Below are 17,510 nucleotides of genomic sequence, written 5' to 3'. Positions count from 1 at the left end.
AATGATTTACATAAAAGATCACATTAACTGTCAGCAGATATGTTGGCCTTTTGACCATGATTTGGAGTGTATTGGGGTGAATATACTGCTCTCACCTGAAATGTCTTTTGTGTTAATTGTTGTATATCGTCCACCCTCCTCTAATAATGATTTCTATATCACTTTTAAAAAGCTACTTCAAGCATGTGATTTTAAAATTGAGGTAATACTGCTTGGTGATTTTAACTGTAACTGGCTTAATAAGACTAATAGGAAATCCCTTAAACAGATTACAGATAGTCTGGATTTTACTCAATTGTTGGAAGGTCCTACTAGAATAACCACATCGTCTCAGACACAGATAGATTTAATATTCAGTAACAAGCCTGAAAGAATTGTAAAACATTTAATTTTATTACTGGACTGTCTGATCATAATCTGACTCTACTGTCGAGAAAACTTACAAAAGCGATTTCATCATTCTAATAAACCCGTGGAGCAACTTAGGATTCCTAAGAATGAAATGGATAATTTTCAAAAGGCAGTACAGCAGACTAATTGGATAGATATATTTACTGGGAATAACATAGAAGAAGTTAGCAGAATGTTTTCTACCAAGCTACAAAACCTAGTTAAGGAGTTTACTAGAAAGGTAAAAGGAAAGAAAAAAGTAAATGCACTCCCCTGGCTTAATACTGAAATATTTAATTTGATGAAAGAAAGAGACTCTGTTTTAAAAAGATCATTAAAAACAAAATTAAATAGTGATAGGCATAGGTTCACTTCATTACGTAACCAAGTGATTAAAGAGATAAGAAAGGCCAAAGCCAATTTTTTTATGACAATTATTAATGAGGGAAAAGGTAACACAAAATTGATCTGGGAACAGATTAAGAATGTGATGGGAATCAGCCATAAGATTAGAAACCAGTTAGAATTGAACCTGAATGGTAAACTAATTCAAGACCCAGCTCAAATAGCTGTAGCTTTTAATGAATACTTTATTAATTCTGTGAATGAAATCGCACAGAATTTTTCCCTAATAACTGGAAATGTTGTCACAATAGATGAAAGCATGCCTTCTTTTAGCATTCAACCTATCTGTGAAGTAAAAACTCAGGCAATTATTAATTCTCTTAAAATCTCATCAACAAAAGATATTTATGGAATGGACTCGAAAATGCTTAAATGCCTGAAAGAACATCTATCTTACCCTATCACACAAATTTTTAATCAGTCAGTACTAGAGGGGATATTTCCTACCACCTGGAAGACTGCAATTGTAACTCCCATATTTAAGTCAAAGGACCCACGGAACATATCTAACTATCGCCCAATTAGTATTCTTCCAGTAGTCTCTAAGGTTGCTGAAAAATGTGTGTCAGAGCAGTTTGTCTCTTTTCTTAATAATAGTCCCTTCACACTTCATCCGATGCAGTTTGGCTTCCGGGCCCATCACTCTGCAGAAACGGCTAACTGTTACTTTTTAGAGACTGTTAGAGCAATGGTGGACAAGGGAGGTGTTGTTGGCGCTGTGTTTTTAGACCTCCATAAAGCATTTGACACAGTCAACCATCAGGTCCTTATTGCCAAACTCTCTACTTTTAATCTTTCCCCCTCTGCAATTAAATGGTTTGAGTCATATTTAACTGGTAGAACTCAATTTGTTTCTGTGAACACCCATCGTTCACTAGCTCTTAATTTATGCACAGGGTGCCACAAGGATCAATACTTGGCCCGCTTTTGTTTAGTCTATATATTAATGACTTGCCATCAGTTTGCCCTGATATCAATACAATAATGTATGCGGACGATACTGTAATTTATGTGCATGCCAAGACAAAAAATCTGGCTGCCATAAAATTGACCAAAGCCTTGGACCAGATTACCAATTGGCTAAATCGTTCATGTCTTCAATTAAATGTAGACAAAACTGTGGGAATGTTTTTACAAAAGACAATGTAATAGTGTGTCAAACATATCAATTTCGGGTCAAAACATTACTATTGTGCCACAATTTAAATATCTGGGCGTTATTATTGATTCTAATTTCTTTTTTAAAACACATATTAAGAAAGTCTGCAATAGGGTCAAGTTTAGTTTAGCTAATTTTAGATATATTAGAAGTGCCCTTACATTTCATGCTGCTAAATTATTTATGGATGCAATGATTATGTCACATCTAACATATGGTCTGACAAGCTGGGGACAAACTAACAGCTCATCACTTAAGCCACTAGCAACTATTTATAAAAAAACTCTTAAAATTTTGGACCAGAAGCCTAATAGTTTACATCATTGTATAATCCTTAAAAAATATAAACTGCTGAGCTGGGAAAATGTAATCAAATATAAAAACATTTGTCTGGTTTATAAAATTTTACATAATACCGCTCCGCCTCCTTTCAACTCATTCATAATCCAACGTAATAACAGCAGTCATAATACCAGAAGTACCACACGTGGCGACCTAGTAATCCCACTCAGAAAAAGTACATTTGGTCAATTATCATTTTCATTTACTGCAATACATAACTGGAATTCATTGCCCATTACAATTAAAACATACATATGTATTCGACTTTTATTGCACACCTTAAAAATTGGCTAATCGACAATTACACCTGCACACATTAATATGCTAGATGTGATGTGTGCATTAGATGTGACATGATCATGCTTCTGCTACTTGATCTCTGCTGACTGTTTCAATGCTATGTCCTATATGTGTTTTAATGTGGCCTTTGCATGATTATTTTGTGTGTCAATTTTTTCTAGTTTATTGCTTGACCTGCTTTTATGTCTTTGCAAGTTGTGTTTGCTTGTCTGTTTCAATTTTGTACCACTTTGTTTGTTTGTCTAAGCTTTTGCTTAAGCTTTGTTTTAATTGTAATGTATTTATTGATGTATGCCAATTAACAACTGGCTGGGGACTACAGCTGGAAATTAGCCGTAGAGGCTAAAGCTGCTCTTTTCATTAAAAGAGGTTGTCCACATTACTATAAACCAATAAAGTAAAGTAAAGTAATAAGGTGTTTATGGCTGCCCTGTCAGCCCACCGGGATCCTGTGGATCAGGTTTCAATCGGTGCAAATAGACTAGTGGTGACTTTTCTTAAAGGGGCTGTATGTCTGAAGCCGCCAGTACGGGCAGTATGTACTCAGGGGGATTTACGGGTGGTATTGTACAGGTTGTGTTTAGCACCCTATGAGCCTGTTGAGCAAGCAGACATAATGAGTCTCTCTATGAAGGCAGTGTTTCTGTTGGCCATAACATCAGCCAGAAGAGTCAGCGAGTTGCATGCATTGTCGGTGTGTTCACAGTGTCCCAGGTGGGAACCAGAGGACAGTCAAGTTACACTCTGGCCGAATCCAGCCTTTTAGCCCAAGGTATTGTCGCCTCAGTTCACAAATCAACCTATTCAGCTGGCAGCATTCATGCAGGAGGGAAGGGCCTAGTGCAGCCCTATGCCCAGTCTGAATGTTGAAGCAGTATGTATTGAGGACTGCCTCATGGCGTGTCACGGACCAGCTTTTTGTCTGTTTTGGACCTGGCAAGAAAGTCTGCACCTTTGTCGAAACAAAGGCTCGCTCACTGGGTGGCGGACTCTATTGTTGAAGCATATTGTGTGACAGGCGGTGTATTGCCTGCAACTGTTAAATGTCATTCCCCTCAGGCAGTGGCCACTTCTTATGCAGCATTACGTGGTGTGCCTCTTTCGCAAATATGTGCAGCAGCTACATGGGCATCACATTGCACACCTTGCACAAGGTTTTATCGACTAAACATCGACTGAAGAATTTGTTCTTTTAGCAACTGTTCACAGAATGGTTATTTTATGGAACCCAAAATGGTTGTTATTGAGCCTCTCATAAGCGTGAGGTCATGGATATCTCATCTCTGGCATTATTACTTCTAAATACTTTTAATTCAGTCATTTACAAATTGGTGAAATACACAGATTCTCACCTTGGCCCATTTTATTGCCTTCGGAGGGAAGTGTAGACAAGGGAAGACAAAATACCCGGCCTTCAGTGGCTGGCAGCTGATCCCTGGCAGCTCAGCAAAGACCTCCAGAATCCGAACAGTGTTTTTACCTATCGTATTTTTAATGGACTGGACCTCCTGATAGAAAAGATTAATTTAGTCAAATTCAAAATCAAGAAAATCTGATAGACTGATAATTGGTTTGATTACTATTATTTACTGATATTGGCACTTTTAAAGTTTTATCATTTTTTTTCATATATATATATATATATATTTTTTTATCTTATCAGGTCTACCAATACATGTGACTATTTGGTGAGTCTTTAAAACAGCGAATGCCAGAGCTACTTTCATCATACTTTTGCATCATCATATCTGCTTTTCTAATGAACACTTTGGTGAAGTGTGTTTGATTATACTGTATATTCTAGAACTTTGGGTACATTTCACAGAGGAAGAAAGTGAAAAAACTATCTGCTTTCTCAATAAAACAACTATTGGTTTCAGTTGATATATTTTATCAGTGTAACTTGTCTGCTAGTTGCCAAGCTTAATCATTGAACAATAATTTGATATTACAAAGAAAAAGATATTTCCCCTGGTGAGTTTGTCAACTATGTTACGGACAAACAGTATTGGCTGACAGGTAACATAGTTGACAATTTCACCATTTTGACTCATAATTTCAACCGTTCTAGAGACTGTGAGAAAAAAGAATACTGTAATGTATAAGGAAATTAAAGTTTAGTTTTTATTTTTATTTTTTAACTTTGGATGCATGTGAACATATTGTAGGAGCTTTTTAAATAGCATAATGGGGCACTTTAATTACTAATATAGAGCATACCAACCTCAGAGAAGGTGGGGAATGAAGTATCACCGGGTTTTGGAGGATCTGCCATGAGGTCAAGTGCAATTTGTCCAACAACAGGTGGGCAGGACCTAGTGGATAAAAGTCTACTAGCATATTCCTTCACCGCAGGGTCGAGATTCACCAGCTCCACGTAGCCTCCACGAAGTCCACACCTGGACGCAAAGAACGTTCAAGAAGAGAACTAACACAGATTTGCTATAATTTACTTCATTTGGTGATTTAATAAAAGTGCAACTGTCAAACCCACTGGTCCACTCCCATTATTAGTTTATTAATTAATTTGTTTATTAATTTGAGTCGAGAGTAATATTAATATGGGGAACGATACAGTTTAATAGAAATCAAGTAAGATTTTTTTTACTAACAATTTGGGTTCAAAAGTTATGACCATTTGAAAAGTTAATTTTGAATTGGTGCTGGTGCTATAAAGTTTGTCAAAGAGACCACAAAGTTGGTCAGGTTACTATTCAGGACCACCACTATAAATGTGCCAAATTTCATCATTTTCATATATTCCTTTCACAGGGCTTGCAATAGATTCTCATTGGGGAAGAAGAAGAAAACAAGCAGATACAATAGGGGCCCCTAATAACATTCAAGAGCACAACAGGCTACTCACTCTCCCATGAAGCCCTTAGAGACAGAATTGAAGGAGGCCTGTTCCACAGTGCTTGAAATTGTAGAGCCCATTTCTGATAACACCTTCTTATAGGAATGAAACTCCGTATCATCTCCATACATACAGCTCTGATACACCTGAAGAGAAACAAATGACCGAACATGTCAAAGGAAGATTCTAGACCAGGGGTTTCCAATCCTGCTCCTTCAGGACCACTTCAGGAATTTAGCTTCAACACACCTGACTGGATTTTTTAGTGATCCTGGAGACCTTGATTAGCTGGTTCAGATGTGATTAATTATTCCCCCTTTCGATTATTAATAGTATATTATGCCAGTAAAATTACCAGTATTATTACCAGGATATTATGGAATTTTTTAACTCATGCTGCTCAAAAACACTCAAAATTTATGAACCCTACATTTTTTTAACAAAATATCAAAAGAACATAAATATTCCAATATAAATTATTCAAAGAAAATATGAATAAGATGATCAAGAGCCTGAATCTGCAATGCTTCATCAATAGGTGGCAGCAGGTAGACTTCTCCTCTGAGCACCTCTGAGTTTTATTCCTAATGGCTTCCCACTGCTCCGGGTGTTTGTTCACTACTGTGTGTGTGTGCTACTTGCTTCACGGTCGGGGTGTGTGTGTGTGTGTGCGCGCGCACTTGGATGGGTTAAATGCAAAGCACACATTCCAAGTATGGTTACCATACTCAGCCATAACGTCACTCAATTCAGTTTAACTGGTGGTTCAGTGCCTTGCTCAAGGGCACTTCAGTCATGGGTATTGAAGGTGGAAGAGAGCTCTGATCATTTAGTCCCCCCATTAAATGAGACTCAAACCCACGACCTTTGGCTTACAAGTCCAACTCTCTAACCATTAGGTCACGACTGCCCCATTTTTTTTTCCAATTAAAAAAATAAATAAAATAATAATAATAATAACAATAATAATAATAATAATTAAAAACATAAATAAATGATTAGTATTTTGGTAATCTTAATCAATTTACAAAGTTTTTTTCCCATTCTAAAAACTTTAAAACTTAGAAATATTTATGTACCATTTTTGGGTCAAAACTGACCTGAATGCAACGGGAGGGTTAAGGCTAGAGCTAAACTCTGCTGGAAGGTGACCCTCCAGGATCAGGAGTGGACACGCCTGATCTAGAGATTTAGAAAGATTTGTATTTTTACTGACAGAGAGCTCTTACGTTACCTGAGATAAACTCACCTCATCAGCCAATATGAAGAGCTTTTCTTCTGCAGCAAAGCGGATCACTTCTTCTATGGATTTCCTACTCTGTATGTGACCTAATATTCAAAGTAACATTCATTCATCCATTCATAAATCCAAGGAGCTACTTTCCTTGTTTTCAATATTGGACACGAAATGCATTTTATTTTTATAAGCACATTTCAAAACAGCCAAAGGTGGGCAGTTGAGTTCTGGCCCAACTGAATTGTAAAATAGTTTTAGAAGTACACCAAAGAGGAGAGCATTACAAGTAAGCAATATGTGAAGGCATGTACAAGAATTCCAGTACTAGTAGATGTAAGACATACAGATGACTGATATTCTCTAGATGGAATTATATACGGACCAAGTCATATTATTAACGTGTGCTTCAAAGGATAAGCCACTTTACAGTGGGGCAAAAAAGTATTTAGTCAGCCACCAATTGTGCAAGTTATCCCACTTAAAAAGATGAGAGAGGCCTGTAATTTTCATCATAGGTATACCTCAACTATGAGAGACAAAATGAGAAAAAAAAAATCCAGAAAATCACATTGTAGGATTTTTAAAGAATTTACATTTACATTTATGCATTTAGCAGACGACTTACATTGCATTCAAGTTACAGTTTTTACATTTTATCAGCTCTTGCTTTCCCTGGGAATCGAACCCATGATCTTGGCGTTGCTAGCGCCATGCTCTACTATTTGAGCTACAGGAAAGCTTGTTTATTTGCAAGAATTTATTTGCAATTATTGCAAAATAATTTATTTGCAAATTATGGTGGAAAATAAGTATTTGGTCAATAACAAAATTTCATCTCAATACTTTGTTATATACCCTTTGTTGGCAATGACAGAGGTCAAACGTTTCCTTTAAATCTTCACAAGGTTTTCACACACTGTTGCTGGTATTTTTACACGTTTCATCTTCAATGCCCTTGCTGATGGAAGGAGGTTTTCACTCAAAATCTCACGATACATGGCCCCATTCATTCTTTCGTTTACACGGATCAGTCGTCCTGGTCCCTTTGCAGAAAAACAGCCCCAAAGCATGATGTTTCCACCCCCATGCTTCACAGTAGGTATGGTGTTCTTTGGATGCAACTCAGCATTCTTTCTCCTCCAAACACGACAAGTTGAGTTTTTACCAAAAAGTTCTATTTTGGTTTCATCTGACCATATGATATTCTCCCAATCCTCTTCTGGATCATCCAAATGCTCTCTAGCAAACTTCAGACGGGCCGGACATGTACTGGATTAAGCAGGGGGACACGTCTGGCACTGCAGGATTTGAGGCCTTTGTTACTTTGGTCCCAGCTCTCTGCAGGTCATTCACTAGGTCCCCCCGTGTGGTTCTGGGATTTTTGCTCACAGTTCTTGTGATCATTTTGACCCCACAGGGTGAGGAGCCCCTTAAAGAAGAAGTTATAGGTCTGTGAGCGCCAGAAATCTTGCTTGTTTGTAGGTGACCAAATACTTATTTTACCGAGGAATTTACCAATTAATTCTTTAAAAATCCTACAATGTGATTTTCTGGATTTTTTTTTTTCTCATTTTGTCTCTCATAGTTGAGGTATACCTATGATGAAAATTACAGGCCTCTCTCATCTTTTTACTTGCACAATTGGTGGCTGACTAAATACTTTTTTTGCCCCACTGTATATGACACCCTTACTCTATTCCTGAGAAGATGGAGCATCTATAGAATTATCAGTAGTCAATAAAAAAAAAAGTCAGATTTTGTCAAATTGAATTTAGTACTAACCTCGGTTTTATCACCATTTAATTTAAGAAAATTACAAGAATAGAATGGAATGTAATTAGGCTTAGAGGACAAGCAGAGCTGGGTGTCATCCACATAGTAATGTAAATAATAAATAAAAGAGGGCCCAATACAGAGCCCTGAGGAACACCAGTAGTAACAGATATTGAACATGGCCTAAATTTTTATAATGAAACAAACTGATCTAAACCAGGTAAGAGGAGTACCACAGATTCTAATAAAAGCTAATCTCTCTGTAAGGATTTTGAATGAGTACAGTTAAGAGTCCAAAGTCAGCCGCAATCAATAGATCATTAGTACCTTTAACCATTGCCGTTTTTGTACTATGAAATGCACAAAAACCAGACAGATATTGTTTAAATAGATTATTATTCAAAAGGGGATCATGGACCTGATCAACAGTTTTCTACAATATTTTTGAAAGAAAAGGTAAGTTAGAAATTGGTCGAAAATTAGAAAAGTTAGTAGGGTCAGCAGTAGTTTTCTTTATCCTTGCAATTATTACATCAGTCTTGAGAGATAAAGGAATAATAACAATGACGAGAGAAGAATGTGCAGTATAATGTATGATTTTAGACAGGATAATGAAGGTAAACAGGTTTTAGTCAAGTCGGATTGCACAGGTTTCTTGCAATAATAGGGATAAATTCTTACTGTACCTGTTGGATTCCCTGGGTTGCAGATATAAAGTGCGACAGGATTGCAGGTCTTTCTGCCTGTATTAAGTGCCCTGCGAAGCTCCTCCACCTGCAGCGTCCAGCCCTGCTCCTCACACAAATAGTACGGTATGATGGCAGCTCCCTGTTTTTCCAGAGCAAGAGTAAATGAAGCGTAGGTGGGTACAGGTATGAGCACACCAGTCCGACACGAGTCATCGCTACGAATCAGCAGCTTCAGCATAATCTATAGAGAAAATATTTACTCAGTCTGGAATGAAGACATGTACTATGTGAAGTTATATACTTTTAATGGAAAGTATTCGTATGACAATAAATAAGTTTTGTTGACTGAACCATGAGAGCCATCTGTGACCCAGACTTGATGAAGATGTTGTCGGGTGAGGAAGGAACTCCTCCATCTCTCCTGGTAATGAACTGAGACACGCAGTGTTTGATTTTGGCGATTCCACTTGAATCTGTATATGAGCCTGAAGAGATTGTTACCACATGAGTATCACATACACATGAAAGGATTCAACAATAAACTTATGTGATTCTTACGTTAATGAATATTTGGACAGACCTGTCCACATTATAAAAAAATTTACCCATTGAAACTGAAAGTTTATATTCAGTTGATGCAAAACTTTTACATTTGACAGTAAAATTTGAAGTGGTGCAAATGTTATCTTTCTGATAACTTTATGCTTAACTCTCACAACTTCAAGCTTTCAGATGAAAATGATGATGCTTTTATAACATGAAAACATGTTTTTTTTTTACAGTGTAAGGTGTTTAAATGCCAGTATATTTACTGTGCAGGGACAAAAGCTCACCTATGCTTCCACCATCGCATTCTCTAAGGAGACTTTCAGCCCTTTGTTTAACGTCTAATGGCAGACTGTCCTCCTCCAAAAGGGCTGGATAGAAGCAGGCAGCAAGGACCTGCATAAAAAAAAAAAAAAAAAAAATAGAGATTGACCAATATTGACTTTTTTAAAATGATACCAGTACTGATTATTTGCATGTTTATGTGCCTGATAAACGATATACATAACCAATATTTATTGTTTTACTTCTGTGACACAATGATAACAACAGCACTGAACTGAACACAATGTTTTATTTATAATACTTTTGTCAATACTGCAATTTTTGTAATTTCACTCCCTCCTCATTCAAATGCAAAATATCTCTTATTTCTTCATCAATAAGTAGAGGGGTCTGAAAGAATGCAAGAAAGAGGAGACTTTAGGTGTGTTCGACTTGAATCGGCGCTGCACAAACCGATCGGTGTATGACATCAAAGTGTCGCAAGAGCAATTCGAAAGCATAAGAAGCAGTCTCTTGTGGTACTTTGATGTCATCGGTCTGCACAGAGCTTCATTAAGTTGAACACACCTTTTGACTGCCAAGGAAGTACGACATGGTGCAGACTCATGACACTGCAGCTCCTGCCATCCGACTGAAGATTGAGAATACAGATCCACCAGTGTGATCATGAAATCTAGACACAAATTTCAGTCCTGCAATACAAGTGTAGTAATTAGGATGCAGTCTTACTGCAGTTTTTAAGCCTGTTGTCCTGCTTCTCTGTAACTTGTGTTCTTTGAGTGTTTATCTGAGACTGACATCTAGTACACATTTCATTATAAGAGTATAATGAGGAACCGCAGACAAACCGGTTTTACAAACACCACTCAAACACCGAACAAGGAAACTATTTCAACTCATCAGTCCAGGGAAAGAGAGACTAAAGTGTAGTTGAGCTGTTGTGTGTTTGTGTCTCTGTATTCATGCAGTAAAATGGCAGAAGCCAGAATTTCAGTAGATCAGAAGGAGTTCATGTGTCCGGTGTGTCTGGATCTCCTGAAGGATCCAGTGGCCATTCCCTGTGGACACAGTTACTGTAAGAGCTGTATTACAGACTGCTGGGATCAGGAGGATCAGATGAGAGTCTACAGCTGCCCTCAGTGCAGACAGACCTTCAGTCCAAGACCTGCTTTAGCTAGAAACACCATCTTGGCTGAAATGGTGGAGAAACTGAAGAAGACTAAACTTCAAAGTGCGGTTCCTGCTGGAGCTGGAGATGTTCAGTGTGACGTCTGTACTGGAAGAAAACACAAAGCTGTCAAGTCCTGTCTGGTGTGTCTGAACTCTTACTGTCAGAATCACCTCGAACAACATGAGAGTTTGTTTAAAGGAAAGAGACACAATCTGACTGAAGCCACTGGACGACTGCAGGAGATGATCTGCCAGAAACATGAGAAGCTCCTCGAGGTTTTCTGTCGCACTGATCAGAAATGTATATGTGTGCTGTGTATGGATGAACATAAAAACCACGACACTGTATCAGCTGCAGCACAGAGGACAGAGAAACAGGTATTTAACACTAAACACTGACACTTTGTCGTATTTCATATATGTTTATATTGGCAGTGGCACCTTACATCTTACAGCATTCACACATCACACGGCAGCAGAAATGAGCAGCAGCTGCGAGAAGAGTTTCACTGCTGAGCCTGTTTGCTGAAAATGCACTGTAAACCCTTATCAACACAATATTTCGTAAAATAGGCCTTGATTAAACAACATAAAATAATGGTGTGAAATATGCACCTGTTCTTTGACAAAATACAGTGCCCTCCACTAATATTGGCACCCTTGTTAAATATGAGCAAAGGCAGCTGTGAAAATAAATCTGAATTGTTTATCCTTTTGATATTTCATTCAGAAAATTCAGAAAATTCTAACCTATCATTGAAGTAAAATAATTGAAAGTGGGGAGAAAATCTCATGATGAAATAAATATTTTTCTCTAATGCATGTAGGCCACAATTATTGGCACCCCTAGAAATTATTACGAGTAAAATATCTCTGAAGTATATTCCCATTCATATTTACATTTCTTTTTTAGCATAACAGGGTGACTAGGAGCATGAAATTGTTCAGCTATGACTTCCTTTTTCCACAGGATTATAAATATGAGGAACACAAAGGCCAAAGTCCCTTAAAGGGGTCATCGGATGCCCATTTTCCACAAGTTGATTTGATTCTTTAGGGTCTTAATGAAAAGTCTGTAACATAGTTTGGTTAAAATTTCTCAATGGTTGTGTAAAACGACACCGCTTTTACCCTGTCAAAAACAGCTCTGTCTACAGCAAGCTGTTTTATTGCATGTTGCTTTAAACGCAAATGAGCCCTGCTCACGCTGCCCCTCTCTTCCGAGCCACTCTCTAACGAGACGGTAAACTTTAGTGCATTCCCTTCAGAAACAAATCTAATCCACTGCGTCTTCAGCGGCTCAGATGTCGGGAGTAAATGACGATTGCTATGTTCATTATTACATCCAACAACAGAACACCTTAATCGCTTAGGAGACATTCTTGTCTACTCCTGCTCCGGCATCGAAACAATGGCGGACTGATGACAGATCACTCAGGGCGGGTCTAAGGTAAGACACCAGTCCAGTCTGTGCTGAAACGCTATCGTCAATCAACTATAGTGGGAGGGCCCTGGGTCTGTGTGATGTCACACAGACAGGCATCTGAGATCGGCTCGATTTGAGAAAGTGGAAATGATTTAACGAGATTAAAAAAAAAAAAAAACACTGGGTGGATCTTTATCATTATAGGGTGGTTGTGTACACACACTGCCAACACACATTTCAGTTCAAACAACTTGATGCAGGTGTGTGAGTTGTCAACATTTATTTTGGAGTGACTGCAATGTATTCTAAATATAAACTTGTTCTGTCTATCAGTGTCATTTCTGGACCGTTCATTCACCAATTTATTACGAGTTTAAAAGAGTGCTGATGCGCCCAAACGCGACGCTTTGTATTTGTGCATACAGTAAATAACATTACGTTGGGAGCTGACTAGCAAAATAGCTACAAAAGTAAAAACAAAGAACTTTGTATTCAAATTCAAAACGCAAACACACTAGACCATTTTTTAACGTTTCAAAAAAAGTACCTCAGATGTGTGTAACTTCAAAATTGTGCTGATGTATAGGCTATTTAAGGTAGCAATACAATACATAGGATAAAATCATATTTATTAATATTAATAATATGACAATATCATAGTTAATACTGGTTAAATGGGAGGGAGATACACTGTCCATACCCAGAAAAAAAATATAAAAGCACTGATGTTCATTTACTGAAGTGGTATTCAAGAAATGTGAATAAATTACAGAAATAAATTACTGCAAAATAATCATAATTTTATCATGGCTATAATAACATCCTCAACAAACAAAAATAGATTACCTTAGATAAAGTTTGATTAATATGTACATACAGTACTGGTCAAAAGTTTGGACACATTACAGTTTTTAATGTTTTTGAAATAAGTCTCTTATGCTCATCAAGCTATACATTTATTTGATCAAAAATACAGAAATAAAAAACAATAATATTGTGCAATAGAAAAGTAAAATAAAAAATAAATAAATAACAGCATTTATTTAAAAATAGAAATCTTTTGTAACAATACCGTTCAAAAGTTTGGAATTCAATGGGTCAGTATTTTTTTTTCTTCAAAGAAATTCACAAGGATGTGTTCAAATGATGCTGAAAATTCAGCTACGACTCACAGAAATAGATATTTTAAAGTATGGTAAAAATAGAACACCATTATTTAAAGTTTCACAATATTATAGTTCTTTCTGTATTTCTGATCAAATAAATGCAGACTTGATGATCATAAATGACTTCATTCAAAAACATTAAAAACAGTAGTGTGTCCAAACTTTGTTACTAAGTAAAAATATACAAATTTAAAATGAAATGTAGCATGAATAAAAAGGTTAGGAATCACATTTGTTTCAAGTGCTTTTTATTGGTGGTGGGGGGCCTCCAACATGAATTTTGCCTAGGGCCTCCTAATGTCTAGAACCAGCCCTGGTTAGAGGATAGTTATGTGGACCCTGTTGCCTTTACTAATGCAGAATTTCAGCCTATCCTGGAGGCTTATCATTTGATTTCCTTTGGTTGTGGGCCGTCTGACGATGACGTGCTGTCTAGATTGGCCTCTGATTCTGAAGACCTTGTGGGTGAATCGTGCTATTCTCTCCCTCCAAGCGGACAGGAGAAATCCCCTTCACCATCTTACACTGAGTCATTAGATGTACTTACTCGTGCTGTAGGACACGGTTGGACAACAAGCCAGTTCAAAATCAGGCCCAGTCGAAACTGGATGATCAATTTTTGACAAACTGCACCCTAGCCCAGTCTCATAAACCTCTCCCTTTCTTCCACGGGGTTTTGCAGTCTTGGAAATAACCCTTTTCAGCATGCATTACTAATCCCGCTACTGCTGACTTTGCCACTGTTTCCAAAATGGCGGAGCACGGTTACACAGCGATGCCAGTCGTAGAAGAGACTCTCGTAACCCATCTTGCTCCGACCTTGACTCCATCTTGGAAATCACAGTCTTATTGCTGTCCAAACCATGTAGGATTACTTGGTAAGGTGACCTTTTGCCAATGGAACTCCCTGACTGGTGTGTTCCTGGCAGCATTTCCTGATTCTCTCGCTCGTCTTCGGAGGCCAGGACCTCCAAAAGAGAGTTTGGACAAACTTTGGACAAACTGCGCAAGCATATTTGCCTCTCTCGTTGAGGCCTTCCAGCTCCAGTCTTAATTGTCCTGTCGCAGTTCATGCCTTGGGCAGTTTTAGGCTGAGCTCTCTCGACAAGCAATGCCTCAGACACACCACAGTTCCCAGACTTTGGAGTTTGTGAGTCAGTCCGATCGGGCAATTGACCCTTCGCAAAGACTCACTCCCCCTTTGTTACTGTTGCTACGTACAACAAGACATGCCACTCTCACACTACACATCATGTTCTCACACAGTAAAAAACACATTGTGGAGCAAAGAGGAAACTGACAGACAAGACAATCAGGTTACTTTTGGTATGAAGCAAAATCTCAGCTTTCAAATTTTGTCAAATTTTGAGCAGCATGGGACTTTGAACCTTCAAAAGAGTGTACTATTGCTCCATCAGCAGATGACTTTTCTGGGCATAGACATAGATTCTTGCACAATGCCGGCACGATTGTCTCCCGCGTGTGTTGTCTGAGCCACTTCAGAACAGGCTGTTTAGTAAATAGGCTTATGTCGCAGACTGATGAGTGTTATGGTAGCAGCATCCCCTGTGGTTCAGTCGGGCTTGCTCCACATGTGGCCATTTCAGTGGTAGATCAAGAGCCAAGGAATCTCGCCCTATTGCCATCATCTCTGCATGATCACATGCAGAGGCTTTTGAGCTCTACGCTTGTGGACAAAGCTCCCACTCCTTCACCAGGGAGTCCAAATAGGGGTGTCTTGTCGTCAAAACTATCACGATAGACGAGTTGGGGGGCAGTCTATTAGAGACACCTGACCTTCGGAGTGTGGACAGGGGAGCATTGTGCAAACATTAATTGTTTGGAAATGCAGGCAGTGTTTCTGGCCCTCAAACAATTCTTGCCTGAGCAGAATGACTATCACGTATCTTTCAGGTACATGAAGGCATTATGTTAGTCTAAATGTCATTGAAGAAGCTTGGTCAACCAAAATTTAATTAGATGCTTAGTCACAGAAAAAAATAAATAAATAAAAATCCACATTGGCGAAGTCACGCAGATCGTTAATGACTGGTCTATGTGGTAGTACATCGGGCAGGACATCCAAACACTCGCCTATCATTCATCGACCTCAAATATGGCTTATCATCTGAAATATTTAAGTATCTTTACATGGCCGCTCAATCTAATGTTAACCTAGAAAAATGTGTGACTGTGCGGAGTGTGGATGCTGAACAGTAGCGCTCACAGCTTGACAGATGGAGGCACCGGTGCGCTCACTTGCTCTTAAAATGTCAAATGTAACACATTAAAATTAAAATGTAACAAATCTCTTCCACCTTTAACTCTCTAACTCTAGCACTCTCTATTCTAATTCTATTCTTTACAAATTTTTTAAAAATTACTTTTAGACTTCAATCTATTCATTTACTAACTGCTTGTTTTCTTTTAAAAAAAAAAAACTAACACTAACATTTCTAATCTTTTTGTATTCTATGTATTTGTTTTCTTTTTATTTACTATACAATTAACAAAAGAAAAAAGGCCTCTAACACTAGCTTGCTCTATTCTTTTTCTATTCTATCTGTTTTCTTTTTATTTATTATATAATTTAAAAAAAGAAAAAACCTTGTTACGTGTATTGCATTAGTCTAACTGAGACTTGTCACAGCACTTGCATATTGCTCTTTTGTTGATTTTGATTGCTTTCATTGTCCTCATTTGTAAGTTGCTTTGGATAAAAGCATCTGCTAAATGACTAAATGTAAATGTCAATGTAAAATACTCCATCATTTTTGGTCATACAGATAAGAGTAATGCATCTTTTGAATCAGTAAAGACTCTGCGCTTCTGTAAAATAAGGAAAGCAACAGGATGCACTTTCTGCTCTGTGAACTTGAGTGTGAAACTCTGTGTATGTTTGCCTTACAGACATAAAAAATATCTATAAAGAGTGAAATGTCTACTTTCAAATAAACCAATTCAAATGGAAAACAAATATTCTCAGATGATGTAATCTGTATGAGACATGCATACAGGCGCGTCCACTACTGCGGAGATGACGAGTCAGTGTCGCCGACTTCATCTCTTAAACGGAGAACAAAGAAAGCACTAGACTACTTTATCAATGAATTATTAAAATGTTAATGCAGCCTCCTTACTGGTTTTCCCTGACACATTCATAATCATTATTTTTGCCGGTGTGCTGTGGCAAGCTTTATGCGTGCGCTTGAGTGCTTATTAGGCAATTGAAGGCTCATTATTATGATTTAAATGTTTTTTTTAATAAATGTGCAATTAGTCAACTAATGCTTCAACCAGACAAATCTTTAGTCGAGGGCAGCCTTAGTTATGGTATACCATTCCCATAGTGAAGTCTATGCAGCTTAAGTCAACCTATGAAAGGGAACGTCTCAATTACGTATGTAGCCTTGGTTCCCTGAGTAGGGGAACGAGATGCTGTGCAGCCGACCTTCCCCATTCCTTAGATGGCACTTAATAAGAAAACTGATGAAATAGTGTTTATAGTTAACGCTTATAGTTCTTATAGCATATGTTCGTATCCTTCAGGGTGGTGCTAGTGCTTCTGGCCAAAAGAATGGTGTGATGGTATAAGGGCTTCAGACATTCATCACACCGAAGGTGTTCACATAGCGATGGCTACATAACATCCCATTCCCCTACTCAGGGAACCAAGGTTACATACGTAACCAAGACGTTATCAGTTACACTTTTATTAGATTTATCTGTTCACATGATGATTTAGTGCCAGTAGTTTTCAGAGAT

General features: G+C 37.9%; 2 protein-coding genes across 3 annotated transcripts in view; one reads left to right on the top strand and one right to left on the bottom strand.

Moving 5' to 3' along the window:
• LOC131522883 (alanine aminotransferase 2) overlaps positions 1–17,510 on the bottom strand; it is a 37,351-nt gene that overhangs the window by 6,140 nt on the left and 13,701 nt on the right. The window contains exons 1-8 of one of the 2 annotated variants that reach the window (XM_058748743.1): positions 10,551–10,724; positions 9,986–10,094; positions 9,504–9,637; positions 9,150–9,393; positions 6,703–6,782; positions 5,463–5,599; positions 4,821–4,995; positions 3,949–4,104 (exon numbers count right to left, since the gene is read on the bottom strand). In XM_058748743.1, the coding sequence (XP_058604726.1) occupies positions 3,949–4,104; positions 4,821–4,995; positions 5,463–5,599; positions 6,703–6,782; positions 9,150–9,393; positions 9,504–9,637; positions 9,986–10,094; positions 10,551–10,577 (1,062 nt within the window). In that variant the 5' untranslated portion in view covers positions 10,578–10,724. Of the gene's footprint in view, positions 1–3,948; positions 4,105–4,820; positions 4,996–5,462; positions 5,600–6,702; positions 6,783–9,149; positions 9,394–9,503; positions 9,638–9,985; positions 10,095–10,550; positions 10,725–17,510 lie in introns of those variants that run through there. The other variant, XM_058748740.1, reaches the window with a different exon arrangement.
• Positions 10,949–11,567, top strand: LOC131522893 (E3 ubiquitin/ISG15 ligase TRIM25-like). Its single transcript, XM_058748756.1, has one exon. The coding sequence runs from the start codon at positions 10,956–10,958 to the stop codon at positions 11,550–11,552; it is 597 nt and encodes a 198-aa protein (XP_058604739.1). The 5' UTR covers positions 10,949–10,955; the 3' UTR covers positions 11,553–11,567.

The sequence above is a fragment of the Onychostoma macrolepis genome, chromosome 02 (assembly GCF_012432095.1).
Source record: "Onychostoma macrolepis isolate SWU-2019 chromosome 02, ASM1243209v1, whole genome shotgun sequence".
In the NCBI taxonomy this organism is placed as follows: domain Eukaryota; kingdom Metazoa; phylum Chordata; class Actinopteri; order Cypriniformes; family Cyprinidae; genus Onychostoma; species Onychostoma macrolepis.
This window is presented reverse-complemented; position numbering and strand designations above follow the sequence as displayed.

Coding starts and splice junctions, on each gene's coding strand:
- LOC131522893 (XM_058748756.1), top strand. CDS start 10,956: ATGGCAGAAGCCAGAATTTCAGTAGATCAGAAGGAGTTCATGTGTCCG.